A 27,079-nucleotide genomic window follows, 5' to 3' on the forward strand; every position below is an offset into this window, starting at 1 on the left:
AATCAATGTTAAACCACCAGAACAGGCATACAAATCTTTAATACAGTATCACCCCAGGAATTGAGAGTTCAACAGAAAATCTAAAATTAGCAACAGCTTCAACAAAATGTATCAGGAAATAACTGAAAACTTACGCAATGCTAACTACCGTAATGATATTGATGACAAACATCAGCGCATGTACCATTGCTTGAGCACATCTCATTCCCAAAGAACCATCATAATGACTTTACATTGAAATATCATTGATTCATCCACACCAAGGAAGTAGTCTTCTTATCCCCATTTTAAAGATGAGCAAACTGAGGTACAGCAACATTAAGAAACCTCAACAGCATCCCAGCTGTGAAGTGGTAGAAAAGGGGTGGATTCCAGGTGTGTGTAACTGTAGGTGAAAGAATGACAAGCAATGGACATTGAGGGGGAGCCTTCCCCACTGCAATGGGAAATGAGGAAGGAACAAAACACAGAGACAGAAGAAGGACACCAGGAAGAACCCTGGGAATTTCTGGGTAGCTTCATCCTCTAGGGAGTCAACATCACCCACGATATTGGCATAACTTTGGTAACATCAGGTTTTTGTGTGTTTATAAATGACTTTGGATTTTCCACAGTTTAGAAGCAACCGTTCAGAAACTTGGAAAGTCTATCAGTGTCTTATTTACATGGTATTTAAAAACTAGATTGCTTCATCTCAAAATAAAATTATGTGGTCTGTGGAACAACAAAAAAAAATAAGGCTACAGAATATGCCAGAACATTCCCATCTCCTTGCACATCATTACCTACTCCGAAGATACAACCTTTGCTCCACATTTTGGGTAAACCTGCCTTCAGAACCATCTTTTGTCTGGCACACTGTGTAACAGAGTAGGATGGCAGCAGCCTAATTTAGCAACCTCATAGTTTCTACAATCAAAACTGAGGAATATGGCTTCCACTCAAAATAGGAAGTCCTGGTTTTAAGGAATAGTATGCTGTAATTATAAAAGAGTAAGTTCTCTTGTGTGGCCTTTAAGATGGCCACAGTGTGGTTCCAGAAAGTCTCCAAGTAAGAGCCACCATGCTGAGAAATGAGTGCAAGTTCCCCTGTGTGATGGCTGAGAGGAGAAACAGTCATTTGTAAATATGAGTGGCAGAAACTAACAATGAAGATAGTGGCTGTGATATAGCCATGGTGCTTACACAGGTACAACAGCCCCTGCATGGCATCCAACACACAGCAGGTACCCCACTGTGACTCAACTCCATCTGCCAATTACACAATGATCCAGCTCTTGGCTAGTGAGAAAATCCTTTGCTTACACAATAACTATCAGCTAAAGATCTCAACACTCAGAAAAAGTAAACCTTCGAGGGTGCCTGCCACACAAGGTAGTTGTTCTGAGGGCAGGGCTGGAATTAGGGTTCCTCCGCCTCCCTTGTTGCACTGCCTCTCTTTGCTCTCCTGAGAGCCATTCCAAGCAGCTTCAATGTGGACACTGCCCTCTGCAGCTTAAATAAGAAATAAGGGCAGATCTCCGCAGATGTGCACCTTCAAGTGCCAACAAGATCAAACTTCATGAGAAAATCTAGATGGCACATCCTTCATTCATGGTTAGCCTGCTGATGATGTAGCTGTTCATTTATCCCATGTTTATAAACAATTAGCTAATTATCTTATTACCTATAATATGCTTTAAAAAAACTACAGATGAATAAAACACAGTTCTTCACTTCCAACAATGTTGCAAGCAAGTCTGAGTCAGAACACACATTCTGAACACTTTGATGAGTCCCTGGCACACAACATTAGTGTTACTCTCTGCTTCCCCAGACACAGCCTCCCAGTTCTTCTCTACTCCATTCCAGCCAACCACTAACCATCCACAAAATTGCTGTGGGAGCTTATTTTCAATTCTCCTTGCAATAATTCAGTATTGAGTTATTCAAAATTTATTGAATGTCTACCATGGGCTACTCCATTCTGGATAAACCAAAGTCCTGCCTTCTAGGAGGAAGGATGATGAACAAAGTCCCTATGTACTCGTGGGATAGATAGCCAATAATCAGCACAAATGGCTGCACATTAATATTTCCAACTGTGATACACATCAGGCAGAAAAAATGGTAGGAGCCAGAAGAATGAAAAGAACAATTAGAAAAAGCTTTCAGACAAAGCCTGAGAAGATGTCATGTGAGCAGAGACCCATAAGAGGTGAAAAAGAAGCTATACAGACACATGAAGAAAGAACATTCTAGAAAAACAGCATAATCCAAGACCCTGGGACAAAGCAGGCTTGGAGCTTAGTGTGCTAGAACAGTTAATAAGGGGGACAGTGTAGGACAGGGGAGCCCAAATATAGCCAAGGCACATTGCAAATGGTGCTGCAGGCTATGACAAGACTTTTCCACTCAGGTGAGAAACATCATGTTCCCTTTGCTTAGAATAATCATCTTTTAAACTTGGATTTCAGCTTAGTCCAACCTGCAAACAAAAAAATCCACTGGGCTTTATTTCCCTATCTCCTATATGTCTTATAGTATGACCATGTCATCATGGTTGTCTCTGTTCATTAGCCATTGTGGTGTGGCAGGTAAAGGCACTGCCTGTGATGCCAGCATCCCATGGGGGCAGAAGTTCATACCCTGGCTGCTCCACTTCTAATCCATCTCCCTGCTAATGGCCTCGGAAAAGCAGCAGAAGATCCTGGCCCAGCCCTGGCCATTGAGGTCATCTGGAGAGTGAACCAGAGGATGGAAAATTTCTCCTTCTCTGTCTCCCCCATTCTCTCTGTAACTGTGACCTTCAAAATAAATAAATAAATCTTAAAGGAAGGAAGGATGGAAGGAATGAAAGAAGGAACAAAGGGTAAGAGAGAATCAAGAACCTTGTTTCAATAACCCAAGAGGTTAATACAGATAACTGTGCAATGAATGAACATATGAACAAAACTTTCATCTCATAAGCATTTACAATAGAGAGATGGCCTTATTTTTATATGGAAAAAATGAGTTTTAAGAATTAAAAACATTGCACAATCTGTCATGACTGAAAACACTGCCCTCCACCCACCTGTCATTTATCTCCCGGAAAAAAAATCGCCCCTAAAAATGCAATTTTAACAGCAACCCCGGTCTCAGACATTTGACTCTAGACGACATGTGGTAATTCCTATGAAGTGTAACTTTATTCAGCTGAACCAAGCCATGGTCAAGTACAGTCTTAATCCACCATGTAGAGTAAAGAAGAAAATAACTTTGTAAGATGAGTACAAGGGTAAAAGCACCATTAAGCCAAGGTAAGAGAGGTGCAGTTCATTCAGAAATTGCAGGCGCATTTATGAACAGTCTCAGGCATCTAGGAGGTTATATTGTTTAACTGTTAACATGTTCAAATTTGCGGTCTTCTAATTTCTCATAAAGATCCTTTCACAGCCAAGAAAGTACAACCAAAATAAAAACAAGTTTGCTGGTAATGACACAGGGAGGCTCTGTGCTTCATTTTCAACCCGTATAATTGACCCTGACAGCTTAAAAGGAACCTCAAGCTCTATATTCCACTCTGCTAGTGGACTGTCTCAGCAAAAAGAAGGCAAAATTGCATGCAACATAGAATTAACAATGGATATCTTAAGAAATGTGATTTTCATATTTCAAAGCTGGAGTAATTTCTATGTTTTCCACCAAAGCATTCTTCCTCAAATTCAGATTTGCAGCATAGAGTAATGTGAACTTAGAATCCAGAGTCAGTGTGGATTCTAGAGTTAAGGAAATGATAGAAGAATTGCTGTGAATGTCGTGAACATTTTTCAAGTTTGTTTCACATCACATTAATGAGTCACAAATGTTTAAAAGTATTACAACAGCAGAACTTCCTTGGCCAATCATTCTAAGGGAACTGCTTTTTTAACTATGTAGCAGGAGCAACCCCAGCAGATTCTGCTTCCTCAAAGACAATACCATACTTAAAAAAGTCCCATCGCACAGCTTGTGTGACTTGAGACTAGAGTTAAAGAACTAATTGCATATCTCCATGATCAGTACTGTGAATTGCCTAGATCAGCATTTACCCAAGTTCCAAATAATGGGAATTCTTTACATAAATAAATATTCTAGGGAAAAAGCAGAAGGCTTCTTTTTTTCAAGTGATTAGGAAAAAATTGTGATTAGAAAATATCAAACAGTTGTATTGAGTCTAACACTCGCCAGAGCCTTTAATACACTAATATGCAATGATGTTCTTCAAGTGAATGGCACAGTATGTACTAAGGAACATCACAAAGTTCATGGAGAAATGGAATCAAATAGTTAAGCTTATTTTTATGAAAAAATATTTTGAATCTATGCATTGTTTTTTGCGTGATACACATTATCCACGAACTAACTGATGACTCAGTGAATGCATGAACTTCAACATTTTTCACACCAAAATGAACTTATCTTTTAATTCCATTTTCCATGAACTTTCTGAACTTTCATCATATTGTTTTGCAAAGGCACTTGATAAATGAAGCCCTTTTTCCTTACAGTATCCCATAGAACTATCACTTTGATAAACATGTTTGGGGAAATGTGAACCTAGATAATATCAATCCGGGTTTTGTCAAATTAGTCTGTATTCTATTTTCCCACAGCTCACTATGACCCACACAGCTGGGGGGTAAAAGAGTCCCTGTTGATATAGTGACTTATTAAAATAATGGTCTACTTCACCAACAATTACGTTAAAAAGCCACATGGTTCCTGCTCTTGAGAAATAAGTCTGTCACCTCGATGGCTCAATTCTGAGGAGTTCCTGTATTGTGTATCTTGTGTCCAGACTGCCACAGTTCTATCTCATACCAAAAAAGTAACAATTGTTGGATGTGTTATTATAACCGATTGCTCTACAGAAAGAAAACATAATGTGTTAACACACACTATAAAAAGAATTCTCAAGATGGCAGACCCTGCAATGCAGATGAAAAACAGAAAGTTTCTGAGTGACTTATCCTTAAGGCCATGAATTAATTACATGATTAGGAGCTTTGTTTGCCCAGATGCCCAACAGGAGGGCAACCTTGCCCGTGATGTGTGTGCTTGATTTTAGCAGCAGCATCTCCAGTTGGTCCATGAGTCATGCTCTTGGAAGGTACTTTAAAATCACCAAATATATGCAGCCTTCAATTAGTCCCGGACTTCACATCTGGAAAGGGGCTTCCCCCAATGCAAGCCTCTGTTTCAGTAGATGAGAAAACAGAGGTCCAAAGAAAGAAAAAGTCACTTGCTTATGGTTCACAGCTCATCAGAGCTTTGACTGGAACCCAGACTTCTAGCTGATGCCCGCTGTGTTCATCCCTTTCCCACTCATTCTGTTGACTCGCTGCAGAGCTGTGGTCCAGAAGGCTTCTGCTCTAGCTCACCGTGGCCAAAGCTCTAGCTGCGGGTAAAACCTCATCGCTACTTCTTTCAAATGGTCTGCTTCTCTGGAGCAGGCAGCAGCCCAGAGACCCTCATGTTCTGGTTTGCATTCAAAAGTCATTGCAAGTCAAAGGCCAAGGAAAGGAGACATCCAGTCAGAAAAAAAGAGCTTGAGATATTCAAACGTGAACAATCTTGTCTTATGCCCTGTTCAATCCCAGAAAGCAGCACAAAGCCTGGCACACAAGAGTTCTCAAGAGAACTTGCTGAACTGAAGACAGAGTCTGTACACTTTTAAGAATTCAAGGTTATCCCAGTTAAAAGAAAGCTTATTCCCCTCCCCATAAAATCCATGCAAACACCTTCTCTCCCAAGTTTATGTCACCTAATTGTTCTGTCTTTGGAGTAGCCAGTTCATTATCTTCACTGCTACTACAGTTACTGTTTTACACACAAAGCATGTAAAGAAACAGTTCCACCCAGAGGACAGAGAAGTCCCTGGCTTGTAATTTGAGACCTGTGAAAGAATGTCAGATCTTTTCTCCTTTAGCATTGCCAAGTCTCAATCTTCTCATCTATAAAATGGACCCAATGAGAGTAGCAATTTCATTAGTTTGTTGGGATGATTAAACAAATCCAACATGTACACATAGCAAGTTGGCCAACTATGATTGGTTTCTGATGACCTGTATTGAGAATTGTGAAGCTGGGTGGGCAAGACTCCTGACATCAGCTGCCTGTATCCATCATGTCAAAGCGGAGAGTGCCACACACGTGTTGGTCATTCGCTGTGGATGAGGAGATGCACTGCTCAGAAGCCCCTTCAGGTCAAAAGCACTCACCCCCAGCTACCAGGGATGTGCCTTCCCTGATGGCTACCTTGTCCAAGGTGGGGTGGCTCCCGTCCTTTGACTTGGGAAAGGTGGTTCGAGGGCTCAGCCCTCCTGCCTCAGTTAGGAACAACACCACGTCAGCTGACCAGGAATGCTAGCACCTTTACTGCAACTACATTACTCATATCCTGCTTCCCTTACCTGCCAAGAGCATCCCCAGTCACTCCACTGCATGCTAATCCCAGAGTTGCAGTTTCCCAGGGAACCCAACCAAATGCATCATCCTTGCCTTCCTTCATTGCTCAATAAAAAGTAACAGCTATCATTATTTATTGTTGACTTTTCTCAACAATCCACACTAGCTTTCCCTAGTAAGAGAATTCCCAAGTCTCTGTGTGGGTGGCATACCTGTATGGATGAAGACCAGCGGCAAAGATATAAATAGCGTAAACCAATTTTTATCATCTAAAGGGTTCTAAATCTGTACAACGATGTCACAGCAATTCTCTCCAAAGCTGACTTACCATTTCTTCTTTAGTCACCCTAATTTTAAATACAAGCAAGGCATAGGAAATTACAGAATATCCTCTTTAGAAAATATTCATAAAGCTTAGTTTATTGTGAGGGGTAATCTTATGTCATCTTAGATGGCTAATTTAGGTTGGCACCACAGCTCACTAGGCTAATCCTCCACCTGCGGTGCCTGCACTCCGGGTTCTAGTCCTGGTTGGGGCACCAGATTCTGTCCTGGTTGCTCCTTTTCTAGTCCAGCTCTCTGTTGTGGCCTGGGAGTGCAGTGGAGGATGGTCCAGGTCCTTGGGCCCTGCACCCACATGGGAGACCAGGAGGAAGCACCTGGCTCCTGGCTTTGGATCAGCGCAGTGCGCCGGCCGTAACACGCTGGCCGTAGGGGCCACTTGGGGGGTGAACCAACGGAAAAAGGAAGACCTTTCTCTCCCTCTCTAACTCTGCCTGTCAAAAAAAAATTTAAAAAAAAGATGGCTAATTTAAATCCAGTGCTGAAGGACACAGACTTAATCTTTGGGCTAAAGGATTTTGACCATTCTAATCCTACTGAAGATACACATAACTTACAAAACCAATGGGCTACACACATGGCACTAGACAAGGATGTAAAAGGCTGGAATCTAGCCTCTGTTCTACCAGTAACTCCCTCTAGGATCTTGAACAGTTCCTGTGCCTTTGCTAGGCCCCACTTCCATCATCAGCAAAAAATAAATAAATAAATAAAAACAAAGAGCTTGTATTAAATAAAGTCTAAAGTCCCTTCTGGTAAGAAGAATGTCCAATTGCCTAACCTTGCAGGATTCTTCCCAGGCAACATAAATAAGATGTGGAGGGAAAGTGCAAAAGCAGAGAAGAAATTAAAAGTGTCATAAATTCAAGTCACCCACTTCCCAAACATGTATTACAGGACAGACTATTAAGTGAATAGGAACAGATTTTAGAGTTGTATTTTCCTTTCACAAGATTTCCATCTAAATCATTGCCCATGTCATTGATTGTCATTTCCTTAATCTGGAGTGTTTGAATATACAGCTTAGCAATGCTTTGGACAAGCTATAATTCAAAGTTAACATTTTTAAAAATTAACCATGCCCAGATCTCTGCCTTGGGCAGCAACGTGTTGAAATACTAGCATCTATTAGAAAGAGGTTATTGATGTCAGAGTGACACACACTGTGATTTGCAGGTGCCCCACTGCCTAACCTCTGGGTAGCGATATCTCAGGGTAAACCTGTGGTAATTACCCTGGCTGGGGAGAGCTGGTTGAACTGGACTGGGTCTTTTGATGCATGTTGAACATGATTGCCCCCTAGGGATTACACCAGTCCCGTGTGTGAGTTACTGCATAAATTCTATCTTGGAAAAAATAAATAAGGTGTGCCGTCAGAATTATTTTCCTCTTCCAGTCCCCTTGCCTTCAAAGTGTGGGTTCTTTAGCAATGACTTCATTGTATCTACTTTGAAAATTACACTGCATGAGCTATGGACTCAAGTGAAATAGGAAAACACGCAGATGCTCCCACGAACACATGGTAAAGGTCTCATTTCTCAATGGCTGTTAATGCATGAGTGCTGATTCTTTCACCTTTCCTTCAGCGTTCAAAAGCTGAGCCTTACTCTGACCTTCACAGGAAGAGCCCATAAGCTTTGGCACCTCCTCAAGCCTACAGGAAGACCTGTGAGTTCTTGATCAGCAGTCTAAGACTCAGGTTCCTCATCTATAAAATGCAGAAAAGTCACACTTGCCCACCAGTTCTCAATGACAGAAGAAGATACTTTGTTTTTTTTATTTGTTTTTTGTTTTTGTTTTTTTTTGACAGGCAGAGTGGACAGTGAGAGAGAGACACACACAGAGAAAGGTCTTCCTTTTCCGTTGGTTCACCCTCCAATGGCCGTCGCGGCAGGCGCACCACACTGATCCAAAGCGAGGAGCCAGGTGCTTCTCCTGGTCTCCCATGTGGGTGCAGGGCCCAAGGACTTGGGCCATTTTCCACTGCACTCCCGGGCCACAGCAGAGAGCTGGACTAGAAGAGGGGCAACCGGGACAGAATCCAGCGCCCCGACCAGGACTAGAACCCAGAGTGCTGGCGCCCAAGGCAGAGGATTAGCCTATTGAGCTGCGGCGCTGGCAGTAGAAGATACTTTGAAAAGCACATGGGGGGCCGGCGCTGTGGCGTAGAGGGTAAAGCCGTAGTCTGCAGTGCAGGCATCCCATATTGGCACCAGTTTGGGCCCTGGCTGCTCCACTTCCAATCCAGCTCTCTGCTATGGCCTGGGAAAGCAGTAGAAGATGAACCAAGTCCTGGGGCCCCTGCACCCGTGTGGGAGACCTGGAAGAAGCTCCTGGCTCCTGGCTTCGGATTAGCCCAGGTCTGGCCATTGCAGCCATTTGGGGAGTGAACCAGCGAATGGAAGACCTCTATCTCTCTCTCTATCTCTCAGCCTCTGCTTCTAACTTTGCCTTCGAAATAAATAAATAAAAATTTTTTAAAAAGCACATGAGGCCTGCCTTAGGTGAATTTTATTATTTATTGAGTTAGTATTTATTCTATCATTTGTTAATTTTATTATTTATCTATTGTAGCCAAGCTTCACCTCAAAATAAGACTGGAGGCTAAAGTAAGGGGGAAACAGAAACAAGGAAGACTCAACAAAGCCAACCCTGGTCCCCCAGAGCTCAGCATGTGCGTTCTTTAGGACAAGATCTGTCTGTTTCTGGTTCTCACTGGAGCTCTCAGGAAGACAGACATGGCCTTTTCCTTATCAATTTATATTTCAGGATACAAAGAACACAAAATGAGTTAACATCTGAAAAAAAAAAAAAAGTCTGATCTACCTTTGTAACCCCTCTGGAAATGAATGGAGATTATCATACCATTCTAGCAAGATTCCATTTTACAACCCCCCTCCCCACCTTGCCCAACCTTGTCTTTCCCGACTTTACCCCATAATAATGATGATTTCATCTCACAAATATGTTGCATTTCATTCTGCAGGATCCTCAGCCTTTGGCAAACAAACATTCACTTTGCCAAGGGCTGCTGGCGAGCTCCTAGTGGAGTGAAACCTGCAAACCCTTCAGAAAAGAATAATGAACCCCATTGGGTCTCCAGGGGGTAATTTAGTAGGTAGATTAGGCAACACTTGATTAAGGGTAAACCTCTCTTTTCTATAGAAATATATTGTGTTTGTACAGAGGGGCTGTATGAAGTGGAGGATTAGGTCACAAATCCACAGGAAAAAGCAGAAGACGTTTCTCAGAAGAAATATGCAAGTTACTGCACATTTGGAAAAACAAGTCATACTTTATTGGAAGGAAAGAAGAAAAAATGAAAAACTCCATACACAACAGTTTTATTTACACGATTATACTTGGCTCCTTGGAATGTTTCTAACAAATGGCTAGTTCCCAAATACATTGCACAGGATGGCTTGTCACCCCTGACAGTCTATGAGTTACTACAAAGAGTAACGACTTCAACTCAAGGCTACCAGAAACTGATTGTCAAATAAGATTTTCCGACACTGCCTATAGGGACCTGCTACAACAAGAGTTGCTTTGGGCTCATGGGGGATTACAGCGTGAAAGAAAAACAAATGTCGAAATAAATCCCCAGGGAGAGAAAGCACTTCTGTACTAACCCTCAGTCCCAGTTGTCAACGTATCATGTGCTCTGCAAACTCCCATGTACTCGAGTAGTTATCTCTGTGTGAAGCCAGGGTCTGGAAGTGGTGGATGAGACTCATCCCGGCTGTTAGTGTCTTACTGGGATCCATCCACAGCTTGGTGGAACATCCCCGTCGCTACACATCCAGATAGGAAACTGTACAAATAAAGCACTTTTTTCCCCCCAAAATTTCAGTGTTAAGTTCCAGTGGACACTGGAACACACATGGATTTTCATTTTGACTTGCATGATGATGAACTTGCTCATATTTGCATGTGCTAGAAAAGACGGTTGAGATGGAGCCCCCCTAAGTCACTCCACACCTGCCTATCCAAGAGCCATGAAAAACTTGGAACTCAGGGCATGCACTGTGACAAGGAGGAATCCCTCAGCTCTGCTGGTCAGGTTTCTTCTAATGGCAGTTCTTGGGCAAGCCAAGTTCTACGTGAACTGGACCACAGTTAGAGTAACAATTTTAAGCTGGAGAAACTGAAAAAGAGCTTAACTTAGTGAGTTGGAGAGATGAACACATAGATATGAGGCTTAAAAATTGCTGCTTAAAACATACATCTCCGTCTACAAAGAAATCACCTAACAGACCTTCGGAACTTCATAATGAGCTATAGGTCTTGCTGAAAGCTATGCATTTTTGAGGTCTATGTTGTTTGTTGCACTTCCTCTGCTAGCTGATTCCAACTCTGATTGGAGGAACAGAGCAAAGGAAGTTCCCTCGGGGGGGAAAAAAAGATATGGATGTACAAGGTTGCACAAATTGAAAAATAAAATTGTTTCTAGTTTTATTTATTTATTTTTAAAGAATTCTACTAGAAGGACAAGGATAAATGGGAACATTCATTTGCTTTTAAAACTGATCACACTTGGGTTTAACCACTGGCAGAGAAGAAAGTTTACAGTTCCCTGGGAACCTATAATTTGGAAACGGAAGCACACAAGAACAGACTTTAGTTTTCAGGCAATAAATTGAAGAGAATTCTGCAGACATACAACAGAAAAGGAGCATAAAATACTGGCTTGTGCATTTCTTAGAATGTTAGTTCATTAGCTCGATAAGCTGCACAGGGAAAAATGCAGCCAACAGCTACAAAGATGTCCTGTGGGATTTCCAATTGGCGTATTTACTCAGCAAGAAATAGCTGGAGGCTGAAAAACAAATGCATCCCATTCTGGTAATGACGATTTCGTGTGAATCTCTGGAAAGATACCTTGCTGAAAAGTCTCCATGCAGGCTCTGACGGGACACACAGAAGCCTAAAGCCCTAAGGCCAGACATAAATAGCATGCTCCATAATCTGTGTCCTGGGAAAAACGTTCTATGGAATTATGCAAGAAAATCACGATCTTTCACATCCACCTTTCACACTCAATTCAACATTAACCTGAAAATGTTTTAATTTTTCCTCCTGATTGCCCCATATGCTTTTTAATGCTTTATTGGAAACTTTCATTTACTGGTGTGTGCTCTCTAGCTGCATTATCCATCAATGCAAAATAGTTTCAAAGGATGTGTAGGGTGATACTCCCAGTGGTCATCGTCTTCTGGAGTTAAAAGCTCATTCCCTGCCTCTCCAGGAAAAAGCGCTGGTAAATAAACTCCCCATAGGTCAGGCACTATGCTAGGCTCCTGTACAAACCTCAGGCATGCAGACGTTGTAATCTCCACTCACACACGAAAAAAGCAAGAGCTAGAGAGGTTCTCTGCCTTACTCAAGGCCTTGACCGAATGATAAGAACAGCCAAGATTTGAACACGGGACAGTTAACCCCAAGGCACTTTATCCTTTCCTTTCTGTACTCTTTGCCAATGCAAATAAATAAACAAAAAGATTCAAGAAGTTAAATTTGCATTTGGCCTACTGGTTAAGATGCTCACATCCCATACTAGAGTGTCTAAGTTTGATACCCAGCTCTGCTCCTGACTCCAACTCTCTGCTGATAAGCACTCTGAGAAGCAATGATAAAGGCTCAAGTGATGGGGTCACTGTCACTCATATAGGGGACCTGGATTGAGTTCCCAGCTCTCAGCTCCCAGCTTTGGCCCTGCGTCCCTCATCATTGTGGGCATTTGGGGAGTGGATCGTGGAAGAATTCTCTCTCACACTCTGTCTCCGTCTGTCTGTCTCTCTCTCAAATAAACAACTTTAAAACATATTTATTTAATAAAGAATTTTTAAAGAAAATCTAACATGTTGTGGATGAGTTCTTCAGAGAAACTAAAGTTCAAGGCATTTTCAGAAAAAAAAAAAAGACTATTATTAAACCTCCACCTCTCTCTCCTGGGTCAAATTGAGTAGCAAGGGTGCATTCCTATTGTCCTTTTTGCACCTCATCAATCCTGTGGGGTCAGAGTGCCAAGCTATGCCACAACAGCCACAAACCAGAGGACAATTCATGTACAGATATGCTCTGTTAAACCCCTGGCAAAATGCACAGATTTCACATAAAATTACATCTTCCTATGACTTTTCTTGGACAACCAAATGATTCCACAACACCAGGCCCATCTTTTTAAAACAATGTTCAACCAGAGCTTAGTGGCCCCTGTCTGGCTCTTGAGTTTCCTGTAGTTCCTCACCACTGCCAGTGATATCCATGGAGGCAGACCAACCACAGCTGCCATTTTTCATAACGTTTGTGCTGTTATTTCTCTTATAACTGGGAAATATTTCTCCAAACCTTGTCTCTTCTGATAGATGGAATGGCCTCATTCTTCAACCCTCCTTCTATCTGCCCCTTTACAATGCTCTCTTCATGAGTACAGTACACTAAGCCGTGTGTCTTACTTTGCCCAATGGAATGGGGTAGAAATCATAGTGTCAGTTCAAGATGAGACCTTAGGAGCCCTTGAAGTTTTTGTGTGTGTGTGTGTGTGTGTGTGTTTTTTGCTTATTCTTCTGTGCCAGTGCTACTGCCATTAGCAGAGCTTTCCCTGGGTTGCTGATGCCTCTCCAGCCAGAGCCTCAGGAGGAACCCAAATGGAGCAGAGGTGCTCCAGCCAGCTCACGACAACAGGGAGTGGTAGGAGCGCCCAGCCACGCCCTCCCCAGAGCCACTGAGCCACCCAGTCAACCTGCAAATCTGTAAGAATGAACTACCGATGTCCTGAAGCCACTGGGTTTTGGAGGAATGTGTTACCACAGCATTATTTTAGCAATTGTTAACTGCTTCATGTCTACCAAAAATAGAAAATAAAAGAAAGGCTGAAAGAATCAAACATCGTCATTCTTCTTACATGAAACCCTGTTTCTTACTCATGTTAGTAGCCCCTAGGTCCTAAAGGTACCTGAGTTTGCAGTTTGTACCATAAACTCCTAAACGTAAGACTAAAGAGGGTCAGACTGGGGAAACGTTTTGCACCATGACTCTATGACCAGGTTTAGCTGAAGTGCCCCAGGTTTTGTCTATTGCCACCGTGTCCTGGTTTGAACGATAAACGGCATGATCACTACCTACATCCAACTTTGACTCTGGTTTTCATGTCAACTAGAGGAATCTCTTCAAACTCCCCCTTGAACACTGACCCAACCTATTGCTCACAATATGCCACCTGATATTTTTCTGTATATACTACCTAGTTGGTTGGTTGAAATGTTGACACCAGGGTAGCCATTCACTGCAAAACATTGGTGTAGACTATATCGAATTCAGAGGGTGTCAATCACATAACCACAATCTAATCAATTAATCAACCAAATCTAATCCTGAATGACTGGTACTTCAAGGACTTAACAGGGTCAGCTTATGACTAGAAAGTGCTTAAAACAACAACCATATTAAAAACTCAAGCGCCTTCAGAAAGTTCTGTTTTCAGAAGGCAGTCATTACTCCATCTGAGCCCATCTGCTCAACAAGCCAGGACAGTGGGAGGTTCAGTCTCTATTAACCTTAACCAGAGGCATTTTCATCAAAATTAATCGTGATCACTTTTTATTGCATTTCAAATGCTATCCTTCATTTGGGGTGGTCAGGAATGCAACTAAGCAATTCCAGACCATGTTATCTTTTATAAATAGGTCTGCGAGGTAGTTATCAAGGCCCCGTATGAAAATATTGCTATACAAAAGTTCACGGGCCAAAACAAGACATTAATTTCCATAACTAGTTGTGTTCTTAGAAAAAAAGAAACTGTTATATGTAGAAAAAAAAAACTTTGATGTTCAATGCCTATCAGAGTAAAACCATGTATCTAACAGACAACTCCCTTTTTAAATGTTTCTTTCACTTGTGTTTATTATAACAACAGTTAATCACTGATACTTATTTTGAGCATGGCCTGTGACACACACAATTAGAAATTGTTTACATGCACTGGTTCTTTAGCCCTCATAACAACTTTGGAGTAGATATAATTATTATTCCTCTTTCAAGATGAGTAAACTGAGGGTTATAGAGGTTACTTAACCTTCCTAGGGACACTCAGTTGGTAAAATCTGAAGTCTGGAATGAAACCCAGGCATTCTATCTCCAGAGTCAGTTAAAGATAATAACAGCAACACTTACTTCATGAAAATTGCCACACAAAGAATTTTTGTGTCCTGACTGTTCCTTGCACTACCCAACCTCCGTATCTTCTTGACAGTTCACCTTTCTTCTTGCTCCATCTCTCCCGTAACAGATTCATTCAGCTCAAATCTCACCCGATCCATGAAGACTCCCTACCACCCTATGGTTTTCTTGCCTTCTTAATTCTTCACAACCTTCATCATCTAAAGACACTTGGATCCAGGTTTAAGTCCTGGCTCTGCCACTTGCTAGCTAGGCCATATTGGGCAAGTTATTTTATCAGCACCTCCTCCTTCTCATATAGCAAATGGGACAATGTTAACCTACTCCCGTAGGCCAGCTGGAATGGATGTCTGTGGTTTCATCTGCCAAGAACCTCTTCCAGTGACAAAAATCATTTCTTTCCTGTGGGACATCATCACCTGTCCCATGCTAGCCCCACAGGATTCCTCTAGGCTGCAGGGGATCAAGTACCCCAGCCCTGAACTGCATGCTATATACATTCTATCCATGAATACTAGCTAGGTCTACCAGTCAGAGTCACTCTCCTTCCCTGGGTTGACTGCCTTCTTGGAGGGAAGGCTGGCTGCTCGTGGCCGCCCATTCCAGAGCACCTTCTTGAGAATCCAGGCAACAAAAAGCAGAGGATCCCTGCGAGGAAGAGGGAACACATTCCTGATCCACCACTGAAATCCCTCGATGCAGTAAAGCCAGACACTCGCCTCCGGCCTTTACAGTGAGTTTAACGAACAAATTCTCCCTTTTTCCCATTTAGATGGAGTTTGGTTCCTGTCACTTATATGGCAGAATCTTGATTAACCCAGGAGACAGAGAATTGAATAACAGTCACTCTGCACAGTGCCCAGCAAATTCAAACACTCAATAAATGGTTCCTATCACTGTTACTGTTCATCTATGTTAGTTCTCAAAGGCAAGAAAACCTGGAGTCAGGTCCATCCCCAGCCTGCACTAGAATGGTATTTTGCAACTTTTCTGAGACTCTAATTTCTCCCTATGTAAAATCACCAACATTATTTTGAGGAATAAATGAGACTAGATGGTTGGAAGGAGAGTAAAAGTTTCTGTATTTCCTTTCTGTACTCTCTGTCTTTAAGCTCCAATCTAACACATTCTATGATAGTTGGGGGGGCACTAAAACCCAAAACCCTGGGACATGATTTGCCAAGAGCATTGGGAAGCTGTGGATTCAAGTAAATTCTTAGTCCATGCTAAACAGGCCCACAATGGAATAGCAGACCCGACCCTCCTATTACGTTATTCAGTGAGTGCTCTGTATCACACATCAGTAGAAAAGGAGATAAAGTGAAACTAATATTGACCAAGCAGCCCTCACGCATCATGCTCTGAGCAAGGTGTTTTCTACTATGGAGTAATTATTTATTTCTCTTTGGGTTAATTAAAAAGATGAACTATGAGTACATATTAAAATTATCTAACTTCTTCCATCTCCAAGGAGGAAACCTCATATATAACTGGAGAAAGACACTAATTAATAAGTAAAATTTAACATGAACTCTGGCCAAGTAGAACTTGCACTGTTCTGTTTAAAGGCACACTGGAATAAATAAAGGAACTTCAAAGCACATGCCCGTTTTAACTTGAATGTTTTATTGAGCACATGGGGAGAGATGCCTTTGGCAAAAACAGGGATGGTTAATGAGGAAAAATTGGTGTTTTCAGTAGGTCATTTGGTTTCTAAGAAAGGGCTGGTCATTGAGAGATAACTGAATTCGTGGAGAAAACAGAATAACAATCCAGCTCAGAGCCTCAGCGTTTTGAACAAAGCAAAACCTGTTTTGTAAACTGAGATCAGCTAAATACATGCTTTTCCACAGACCTTCTGTGATAACACACACGTTTGCCTTCCACTAACCCCAAAACAAGGCAAATAAAAACAGATGGAGAAGACATGAGAAGTAGTTTTAAGCTTCTTGTAAACTATACACATGCAGCCCTTACCTTTTAAGGTGAGATACAGGAACCAAAAAATTCCAAGCAATATTTCCAGGGATCCACCGCAGTCAGCTTTTCCTGGGCACCATTTTGAAAATGGTGCTCCACATTTGGGAAGACCTATTGGGTTCCTTGGGAGTCTATTGTGAGAGCCGGACTGAGGGCAGAGGCAAGTTCACCATGGCCATGCACATTTCCCCACAGCAGGGACTTACAGTGCAGTCCATCTCCAGGTATAAGAAGAGAAGTCTGGACTCACCTGCAAATGCTGTGAGTTGTCAGCCATGCTATCCTCTCGCCTGCGAACTTCTTCCAGTAACTGAGCATTCTTTTTCTTTTCCAGCTGTTGGTTGTGCTTGAGGTTGGCCACCTTCTTATTCTGATCCTTCATATGCCTGAGAAAAGTCAGCACAGTTTGGTTACATTCAGCCACTGGAGGATCATGTTATTGCAAGAGATTCAAGAAGTGTCAAGCATAGAATATCTTGATACGAACTCCAGAAAAAGTTGGGACCTCCAAATATGCCATGCATTCCACTGAAATTAAGTGCTAAGCACCCACTTAATACCAGGTGCCAGGACGCAATGGGGCTGCGGGGGTAAACGAGACAAGTGCTCTGGAGTTTGGAGTCCAGTGGGCAAGACATAAAAGTACCAAGGAGACACAGGTTATGTTTCCTAATGTAGAAGGAAATAAATACCATGCTGAGAAAGATGGTGATGTGCATACGTGAACAGGGGTAGGGTGGGAGGAGATGACTTTAGACACTGTGGCCAGGGAGGGCCTCCCTGAGAGGTGGGACTGGAAGGAGTAAGCAGAAGCAAGCAAGGCCAGTGGAGGAGCTCCCCTAGCAGAGAGAACAAAGCATGCAACTCCCACGGCAGGAAGGGAGCTGGCTACTTCAAAAAACTGGAAGACTTCACTGAGGCTACCCTAGGGTGGGAAGGGGAAGTGGAATAGGAGACCGGACTGCAAAGGTAGCCAGGGCCTGGGCACACAGGGCCCAGTGTTCCACAATGCGGTGTTTATTTTCCTCTAAGTGGTTGCTGTTCTAATTATTATTATTCTTTTGGATCATGTTCTTATTCTGAGATCATAATCCATTACTTTGATTTTAAAATAACAAGTGCAGGGTTCCAATCAAATACACTGTCATCACTTAGCTCAAACAGAATAACAGTTTGGCTAATCATAATGTTAAATAAAGTCCTGGTGCTTGAAGTAAAATTTCTTAATGGAGCTATAGGACGTCAAAGGACAAAATCATGAAGTGGCCAAGTGTGTAAAAGACTATGGGTAAAGGACATTTAAAATTAAAAAATACCAGGAGGCCCAGACTTCGTGTGAGCTATTTCACCAAAAGCGTTTAGACAAACATTCCACAGATTTAGGCAACCATGTCCACAGCAGCTGTTATAAATCTAATCTAACATACAAGGAGGCAGAAGGGCAGTCCAGAGGACTTGGGAGCCGTGGCTCCAAAAGACAGGGCCTTGGAGCAGAATCACTGGGGACCCTTGCTAAGCCCTTCACCCTTTCTCCCCAGCATAGCTGTGAGCAAGCCCTGACTCCCAAAACAAGCTTATGGAGAAAATGATAAGCACAAGGTTTGCCAAAATGAAAGAACTAAAAATTAAAAAAACAAAAACAGCACCTTACAAGAAATGTATATATATGTTCCTCATAAAATGATATACACCCCCACTCCTTCCTACCTCTGTAAAATCAAGTTTAAGAGAATTCATAATTAAGCTGAATAATCTTCTATCAGGCATCCTGGTAATAAAAATTTGCCTGGACACTTTCAGAAAATTATCTTTTAGTTACCACAAAGATGTTAAGAATGACCTCTTGCCTTCTAATTGAATAAGGAGATAGTATTTCCAAAACTCATATGAACTTGGGGACACACACATTTTCTAGTTCCTTAGCAAATAAAGCCCAAACTCAGTAATAGGTTGTGATGGAGAAGTCAGTATGATTAGTAAGACTGCTTAATTAGAGGAAACTTTTATAAATAAATGCTTTTATTCCTTTAAAGCATACCATCAGATCAAGCCAACTGTTAAATCTTTTCCCAAGCACCAATGGCAAAAAATAGATTATTATTATAAACATTATTTGCATAAAGAATTCCCACAAAGTTCTAAGAGTCCTCTGAACATACAGACATTACTTTCAGGGATAGTGCAATGTTTTCCCAATCCAAATAGAAAAAACAAATTCCAAACACATATGTCCCTTAAAGCTTTCCAGAGTTAAGAATCAGTGGCTCAGAAAACCAGGGGACTGAAGTTCTGTTACTGTGGTGAAGGGGCCCATCTTCAGTATTCCCCAACCATCCCTGTAAATGCTGCCTTATTTAAGATCCCAGTGTTGAAAACAGAATAGTTGGGTTTCTAATGGCATTGTTTAGGATTTGGACCAATTAGATCGATGCAGAACAAAGTGATAAAAGCAATCAAGGTGGCAGGCATTTGGCATGACAGTTAAGATACCATTTTGGATTCCTGTAGTCCATACGGGAGTGCTTGGATTTGAGTCTTCATTCTGATTCAGATTCTACCTTCCTGCTAATGTACACCCGGGAGTCAGTAGACCATGGCTCAAGTACTTGGGTCCCTGTAACCCACGTAGGAAACCCAGATTTAGTTCCAGGATCCTGGCTTCAAACCGCTCAGCCTTGGCTACTGCAGGCATTTGGGGAGTGAACCAGCAGACAGAAGATTGATCATTCAATCAATCTATCTTTCAAGTAAATAAGAGTAATAAAATTTTATAAAAAGATCATCTGTGCACCAAACTATCAATGGCTACATGCAAAGTATGAACACATCCCTGCCATAGATGTGTGGCTTTCAAATATTTCCAACAGTCAAACCTGCTTGTCTAATAATAATAATTTTAAAAAACCCAGGGATGCCAGAAAGGAAAAGAAGAATTGTTCTGGCAGAGGTAGAAGAGAAGCAATGAGTACAGTGGGGTGGGGAACAGGTGAGCAAAGCCCTAGCTCCTAGACAATCCTGCTCTGGGATGTCCCACAGGGAGGGCCAAGGGCTATCTGAAACACAGCTGGAAAAGGCAATTTATGAGGGAGGCAGGCAGGCAGTAGAGTCAGGAAATGTAACACCACCATATCCCTTGGAGAAGAAAAAACACCCCACATAAACCTAAGGATGCTCTGTGCAAATGCAACTCAGTGGTCTTGAGTAGCATCAACCACAGCAACCTCAGGAAGACAAGGTATAAGTGACTGATGAGTAGCACGCACTGAATAAATCAATGTGCTGACCTCAACAGAGCTCTCAATAGAAGCTCTAAAATCTGGAACGTGGGGTCCCAGGAAAGCATATTATAATACCCTCCTGCTATACACCCCAGAAAAAAGGGTCCCTGAGACCTCTCAAGTCTCATCCACTGGAAAACTCAGGTGGTTCTAACTCTCTGCCAGAGACTGACCTGTTCTATGTTCAAAAAAATAATTTGTTTGGAGTGAATATCGTCTCCAAGCAAATGCAATTAAAATATATGCAAAAATTTGCAAAAAAATGGATAAAAGCAATTATGGTGGGGAAAAGAGTGATCAATTTCCAAGAATTTTGATAAAATATTTCCAGTAGATATCAAGGTTACAATGGCTGCTACATTACGAAAAGATGTCAAAGAAAATAGAATCTTGCTAGGTTTACCAGAATAGCCTGTAAATTTCAACCAGAAAGTATTCTCTACTGTGCTGGTTTCAGGTTTTGAGACCTCAAGAATTACACAGCTGAGAGTAACAGACAGGAGATACAGGTGTTTATCTGAAGGCATTGCCATATTTGCAGGTAAAGATGTAAAACAAAGCATCTCTTAAAATCCCAAAAGAAACAACGTGCCATATTTTACCCATGTACTCTCAAATACTTCAACAGACTGGTAAAGTTCATTGTTTGAGAGGATGCTGGAGCCAAAGCTTTTTTGGAAATCAGTTTGGCATGATGTACCTTTTGCTGCAGTAAATTTCATTTTCTAGCAAAGTAGCCTGCATAAAGGCTTGCACATTACACACATATATACAAATATTTTCACTACTGCAGTAAAAGTGCACGTTTTAAAACTGTCTAGTTGTCCATCAGAAGGAAAAAAGACTGAATAAATGAAACACATTAACAATTAGGAATCAGACTGTCTAAAAAGATTAAAGCAAAATAAACTGTGGACGTGACACATTGTTCAAGATACGTTGTTAATCAAAAAATTAACAGGTAGCAGAAGAGTACTTGTAGTCTGACCTCATGTATGTTAACATATAAAAGTCTAATTGGCTGTACCTACCTGTGTACACACAATTGCATGTGAAGGGGAACTCCTGAAGACTGATACCAACCTATAAATTATGGCTATCACCCCAAAGTGGACAGGATCAGAGAGGATGGGAACTTCAATTTTGTCCATGTGCATTTGTGTGTGCTTGTGTTGGGACAGAAATACATAAAAGAAAATGGACAGGCACTAAATACATCAACCAATGATTTTGGAACAAGTGAAATACAAGGTATTGCCATACCAGCCCCCAAGCCCCTCTTCCCTGTCCAGAAGAAATTACTATTCTATCCTTTACCTACAGGGATATATTTTGTCTGTTCCTGAACTTCATACCTAAGGAATCATACAGTATATGCTCTTCAATGTCTGGCTGCTTTGACTCAGCAGGTTTTGAGGTTCATCCATTTGTCGGGTATTGCGGTAAACATTCTTATATCAGCCTTTCTGTGAGGATATCTTTCATTTGTCTTGGATAAATAACTAGGTAGATGTACAACTGGGAACACAAAATAATACAACTCCCATAGAAGAATAATTCATGAATAGCTACATGAATCTTCCAGGAGGAGCCATTTTATAGTGACTAGTATTGTAAACTATGGAGCCCAACTGCCTGGGCTACTATCAGAAGTCTACTACTTTCTAGCTATGTGACTATGGGAAACTTTTTTACCTTCTCTATGTCTCAGCTTCCTCTCTTTTTAAAGATTTAGTTACTTATTTGAGAAAGAGAGAGAGAGACGGGGGGGGGGGGGGCGGAGGGAGGGAGAAATATCTTCCATCTGCTGATTCATTCCCCAAATGACAACAAAAGCCAGGTCTGAGCAAAGCCAAAGTCAGGAGTCAGAAATTCCCTCTTGATCTCCCACATGGGTGTCAGAGATCCAAGCACATGGGCCATCTTCTACTGCCTTCCCAGGAACATTAACAAGAAGCTGGATCAGAAACAGAGTAGCTACAACTTGAAACTGGCACTCTGTGTAGGGGATGCCAGTGTTACAAGTGATGGTGGCTTGCCGGCGCCGCGGCTCAAAAGGCTAATCCTCCGCCTTGCGGCGCCGGCACACCAGGTTCTAGTCCCGGTCAGGGCACCGATCCTGTCCCGGTTGCCCCTCTTCCAGGCCAGCTCTCTGCTGTGGCCAGGAGTGCAGTGGAGGATGGCCCAAGTGCTTGGGCCCTGCACCCCATGGGAGACCAGGAAAAGCACCTGGCTCCTGCCATCGGATCGGCGCAGTGCACCGGACGCAGCGCGCCTACCGCGGCGGCCATTGGAGGGTGAACCAACGGCAAAGGAAGATCTTTCTCTCTGTCTCTCTCTCTCTCACTGTCCACTCTGCCTGTCAAAATAAATAAATAAATAAAAATTTAAAAAAAAAAAAACAAGTGATGGTGGCTTAACCTGCTGTGGCCACAGTGCTGCCACTCACCCCAACGTCTTCACATATAAAATGGGAATAATAGTTGTATCTAATTTACAGAGTTATTGTGAAGGACTGATGAGTTAGACCAGGAGATAAAATGGTTAGAACAGACTGTAGCATGTTCACTCTCTGTTTTACTCCAAGCTTACAACAGTAATATATTCATGTCTTGTGCAATATTATGCACACATATTTTCTTGTTTCCCACACCAGAAGAAAAAGTATTCCCAATACCTCAAACAATGGACTTTGGAATGCATTATTCAATGTTTTCTGTCATATGCTTTGCTTCCACTTGTGTTTTCCTTAATAATAAGATGAGTTACGTTCCTGGCACTTGATCCTAATGGACGCATTATAGGAAGGTCATAATGAGAATGGGTGAGTGAGCTGAAATCCTGCAGCGGCTGCACAAGTAGATGGGCCACACACACACACAATGGAAGCTGACAAGGCATATTGCATGCAGAATTTCCAACAATAAAAGCTTTTACTTTTAACCACTGAGATGACCCATTGTTTTGAAGCTTGTAAATACTATTCAGGATAGCTACAAATTTTGAAAAGCTACTGTAAATATCCTAAAGATATTTTTATAGCAAGTAGAAATGTGTTAAATGTCATAGTATGATATTCCTTCCTGAAGAAAAAAAGATTCTGTCCTATGGTGGCTCCTTGAATCCAATTCTCCTCCCAGCAAAAAGCCAGGAACAGGGCCAGGGTCTAAGGGCTCAGAAAGAGCCAGATCTCTCAGACTCTTGAGGGCAATTGTTTGGTGGCCACTGCTATGGCATGGCAGGTTAAGCCTCCACCTACAGCACTGACATCCCACATGGATAATGGTTCGAGTTCCTGTCGCTCCACTTCCGATCCAGCTCTCTACTATGGCCTGAATGCTTGGCCCCTGAACCCATGTGGGACACTGGGAAGAAGCTCCTGGCTTCTGGCTTCAGATCAGTCCAGCTCTGGCCACTGAGGCCATTTGGGGAATGAATGAGTGGATGGAAGACCTTTCTCTCTGTCTCTCCTTCTCTTTGTCAGTAACTCTGCTTCTCAAATAAATAAATTTAAAAAAAAAAAAGAAAAAAAAACACAACTCTCTGGCCACTTGTTTAGCAACAGTCCACTGTGTAAGTCCTTGCCAAAATTCTTCAGTGGACTCTTAAGCCCATCTTCCCATGCCTTTTAAAAACATTTTTGATTTATGAATTTTCCATTTATTTGAAAGTCAGAGACAGGCAGACAGGGATGTTTCATCCACTGGTTAACCCCCTGCTCCCCAAATAACTATAAGAGCCAGGGTTGAGTCAGACTGAATTCAACAGCCTAGAACTCAATCCAGGTCTCCCATGTGGGTAGCAGGAGCCCATGTATTTGAGTTATCATCTGCTGCCTCTCATGGTACACATTAGCAGGAAGAATGAAATGGAATCTGTGTAAAAATCCAGGCACTTCAATATGGAGTCCAAGCATCCCAAGCAGTATCTTAAAGGCTACAGGAAACATCTGCTCCTCTCCTCGATTTATTTATCCTCTATTCTCCCTTACAGCAGCTCTTGCTCCCTGGAGGTAAGTACCATCCTATTTTCTACCTCCTCTGTGGTCCTTGGGCTCACACAGGACCCAGAGACAAGATCACCCTCAGACAAAGCACATTATATCAATGCATCTTCAAGAGATATCATTTCTCTTACCCTGCCTGTAGGATGTACCCAAAACCCGACAACACAGCTTTAAAAAAGAAAGTATTAAGAAGGAAGGGTTTGTGTTTGAAACTCGAGAAGTGGAGCTTCCTGGGAACAGATAGGATTCTAGACTTCTGTCTTGCAGTAGCATGTCTTGGTGGCAAAACCTTCGTTGGGGGAGATGGTTCTCTCAGGTTGTTCCTTGCTCATCCCAATGAAATGGATGAACACTTGGAGACCAAGGGGTTGAGATGCAGTGAGCTGCTTAAGATCTTCAGTTTTGCTGCCAGGTTGGTTGCATTCTCATTGCAGCAGTATCCCTTCCAATGCTGTAACTCTGGCCAAGTTATCTCATTGATGGATGAGAGTATTAAATGATTTAATAAACTTAAGGCTATTAAAACACTACCTGGCATACAGTGAGTGCTTTAGAAACATCAGCCTGAACCCAAGGACCCCCAGTATTCTTATAGAATGCATATCCACTCCCTTCCATACCCTTAGCCTTGAAGACCTTGGGAACAATCTCAGCAAGTAACACAGCAGGAAGTGGTCACAATTAGCAAGAGAAGCATTTGTTTTCCTTGCACCGGTTTCACTCTTGGGGAGCTCTGAAGGGCTGACTTCCTTTAAATGTTCTCCCTTATTCTGACCCTGAACAATCCCTGCCCCAAATATGAATGGACGCCGAGCTATAGAGAACAGATAGTGGGGGCCTATTAGGGGAGACTCCAGGAATGGAGAGCAGAGGAGACCACAGATTCCCCTTTCCTCATGCAGACAGATGACTCACAGCAAAAAGGCAAGGCTTGTTCCTCATCCTCCTCAGGACTCAATACTCAATCCATGGACATCTAATAATAAGATACCTTCCCTAGCAAGCAGACCACACACAGTTGTAAGGGTCACAGATTGACTACCAAGCCTGGCTCTGATTCATTATTTACCAAATAAATTTCTTTCTTCCTTTTTTTTGACAGGCAGAGTGGACAGTGAGAGAGAGAGAGAGACAGAGAGAAAGGTCTTCCTTCCATTGGTTCACCCTCCAATGGCCGCTGTGGCCGGCACTCTGCAGCCGGCACACCTCGCTGATCTGAAGCCAGGAGCCAGGTGCTTCCTCCTGGTCTCCCATATGGGTGCAGGGTCCAAGCACTTGGGCCATCCTCCACTGCACTCCCAGGCCACAGCAGAGAGCTGGACTGGAAGAGAAGCAACCAGGACAGAATCCGGCGACCCGACTGGGACTAGAACCCGGTGTGCTGGTGCCGCAGGCGGAGGATTAGCCTATTGAGCCATGGCACCAGCCCCAAATAAATTTCTTATTGCTTGGACTTCTATCTGGGTCTGGTGACGCAGAGAGCACAGGGCAGTCATTGTATCTGAGAGCCGTGGGATGGTTATTGCTCTCACCACCAAGCGTTCAGTGGGCTATCATGTTCTATGGTCCTCTCACTGAGACTGGACTAGATGCCCAGGCTTCTCAGTGCACAAGGTCCAAGCTGCTGGCAGATTCATCTCCAGGATGGCCCAAAGCTGGCTCCCCTCCCACTTCTGGTTGCCCAGCCGGTGTCTCTGTTTCACTACACCATGGATCTACATATCCCCCAGTCTCTCAATGACAGTGAAATTGAGTGGGCAGATTTCTTCTCTGCAATGAAAGATCATTCCACCTTCACTTCCTGCCTGGCCCACAATGTTGTTCTCTTCTCCATGATCCCACTCTTGTTCCCCTTTAAATTAATTCTCTACATAGCAGCAAGAATGTGTTTCTCAAAACAAATCAGATCATGTACTAGTCACCATACAATCCCTCCAATGGTTTCCCATCTCCCAAAGAACAAAACCATGCACCTGTGGACCACACCAGCCAGTCTGATCTTACACTATTCTCACCTTTAGCGTCAGTATACAGAATCCAGTCATTCTGCAGTTGCTAGAACCTAGCCACTGCTTCTCATCAGAAAGCACAGGAATATGCTGTTCTTTCCATCTGCTATGCCTCTTCAGGGCCAACATTGCTCTCAAGGCTGACTTTCATCCTTTAGAATCCAGAATGAACAACTCCTCAAAGGGGTCTTTTCTGGGTGCCAAATTCAAGGATGACCCTGCCCTCACTGGAAAGCTCTCTGGTTGCAGTCTGTGCTTCTGAGCACTCACCACAACATGTAATCATCTATTAGATGGCATAGGGACTGATTTACCACCAGGCAGGCACTTCTACCAGCACAGTCTATCCCTGGAGCGTTCATCCAAGTGAAGCAATGACTCCTGATCACATCCTCTTCAGACTAAGCTAGCATCATACCCAACGTGGAAAAAGAAGCCAGCTCCAACAGGTCCATGTAACTCATTCTTTCAAGTGCACACTGTAAATCCCTCCCACTTAGAACTTTTCTTTGGATCTCCACCACCAGGAAACACCCACCTTCTGCCCATGACACCAGATTTAACTTCTGCCTCCTGCAAGTCTATTTCATCATACTCTCCCAGCCTTTCATTTGTACTATACACCAGCTCCTACTGTCCTCCAGGCCTTTGTGTAAGTAATTTCCACTGCTAGAAACTCCTTATCTCACTCTCACTCCAGTTACTTCACCATGTGTCCCTCTCACTTCAGCATAAATGCCATGTCCTCTGGGAAGCATTGGTCTATGGAGAAAGTTGTGGTCTCCTATGATAGGCTCCCAGATCACACTGTGCCTGCCTGGCTAGAACCCATCGCATGTCTTTCTCATTCTAAGATAAGCACCTTCTGTACA

The 27,079-nt window shown here is 42.6% G+C and overlaps 1 protein-coding gene across 5 annotated transcripts in view; it reads right to left on the reverse strand.

The window, feature by feature from the left end:
• ERC2 (ELKS/RAB6-interacting/CAST family member 2) overlaps positions 1 to 27,079 on the reverse strand; it is a 1,040,531-nt gene that overhangs the window by 438,798 nt on the left and 574,654 nt on the right. For all 5 annotated transcript variants that reach the window (XM_062201107.1, XM_062201108.1, XM_062201106.1 and 2 more), the window contains one exon: positions 17,165 to 17,300. In XM_062201107.1, coding sequence (XP_062057091.1) covers positions 17,165 to 17,300 — 136 coding nt within the window. The remainder of the gene's footprint in view (positions 1 to 17,164; positions 17,301 to 27,079) is intronic.

The sequence above is a fragment of the Lepus europaeus genome, chromosome 9 (genome assembly GCF_033115175.1).
Source record: "Lepus europaeus isolate LE1 chromosome 9, mLepTim1.pri, whole genome shotgun sequence".
In the NCBI taxonomy this organism is placed as follows: domain Eukaryota; kingdom Metazoa; phylum Chordata; class Mammalia; order Lagomorpha; family Leporidae; genus Lepus; species Lepus europaeus.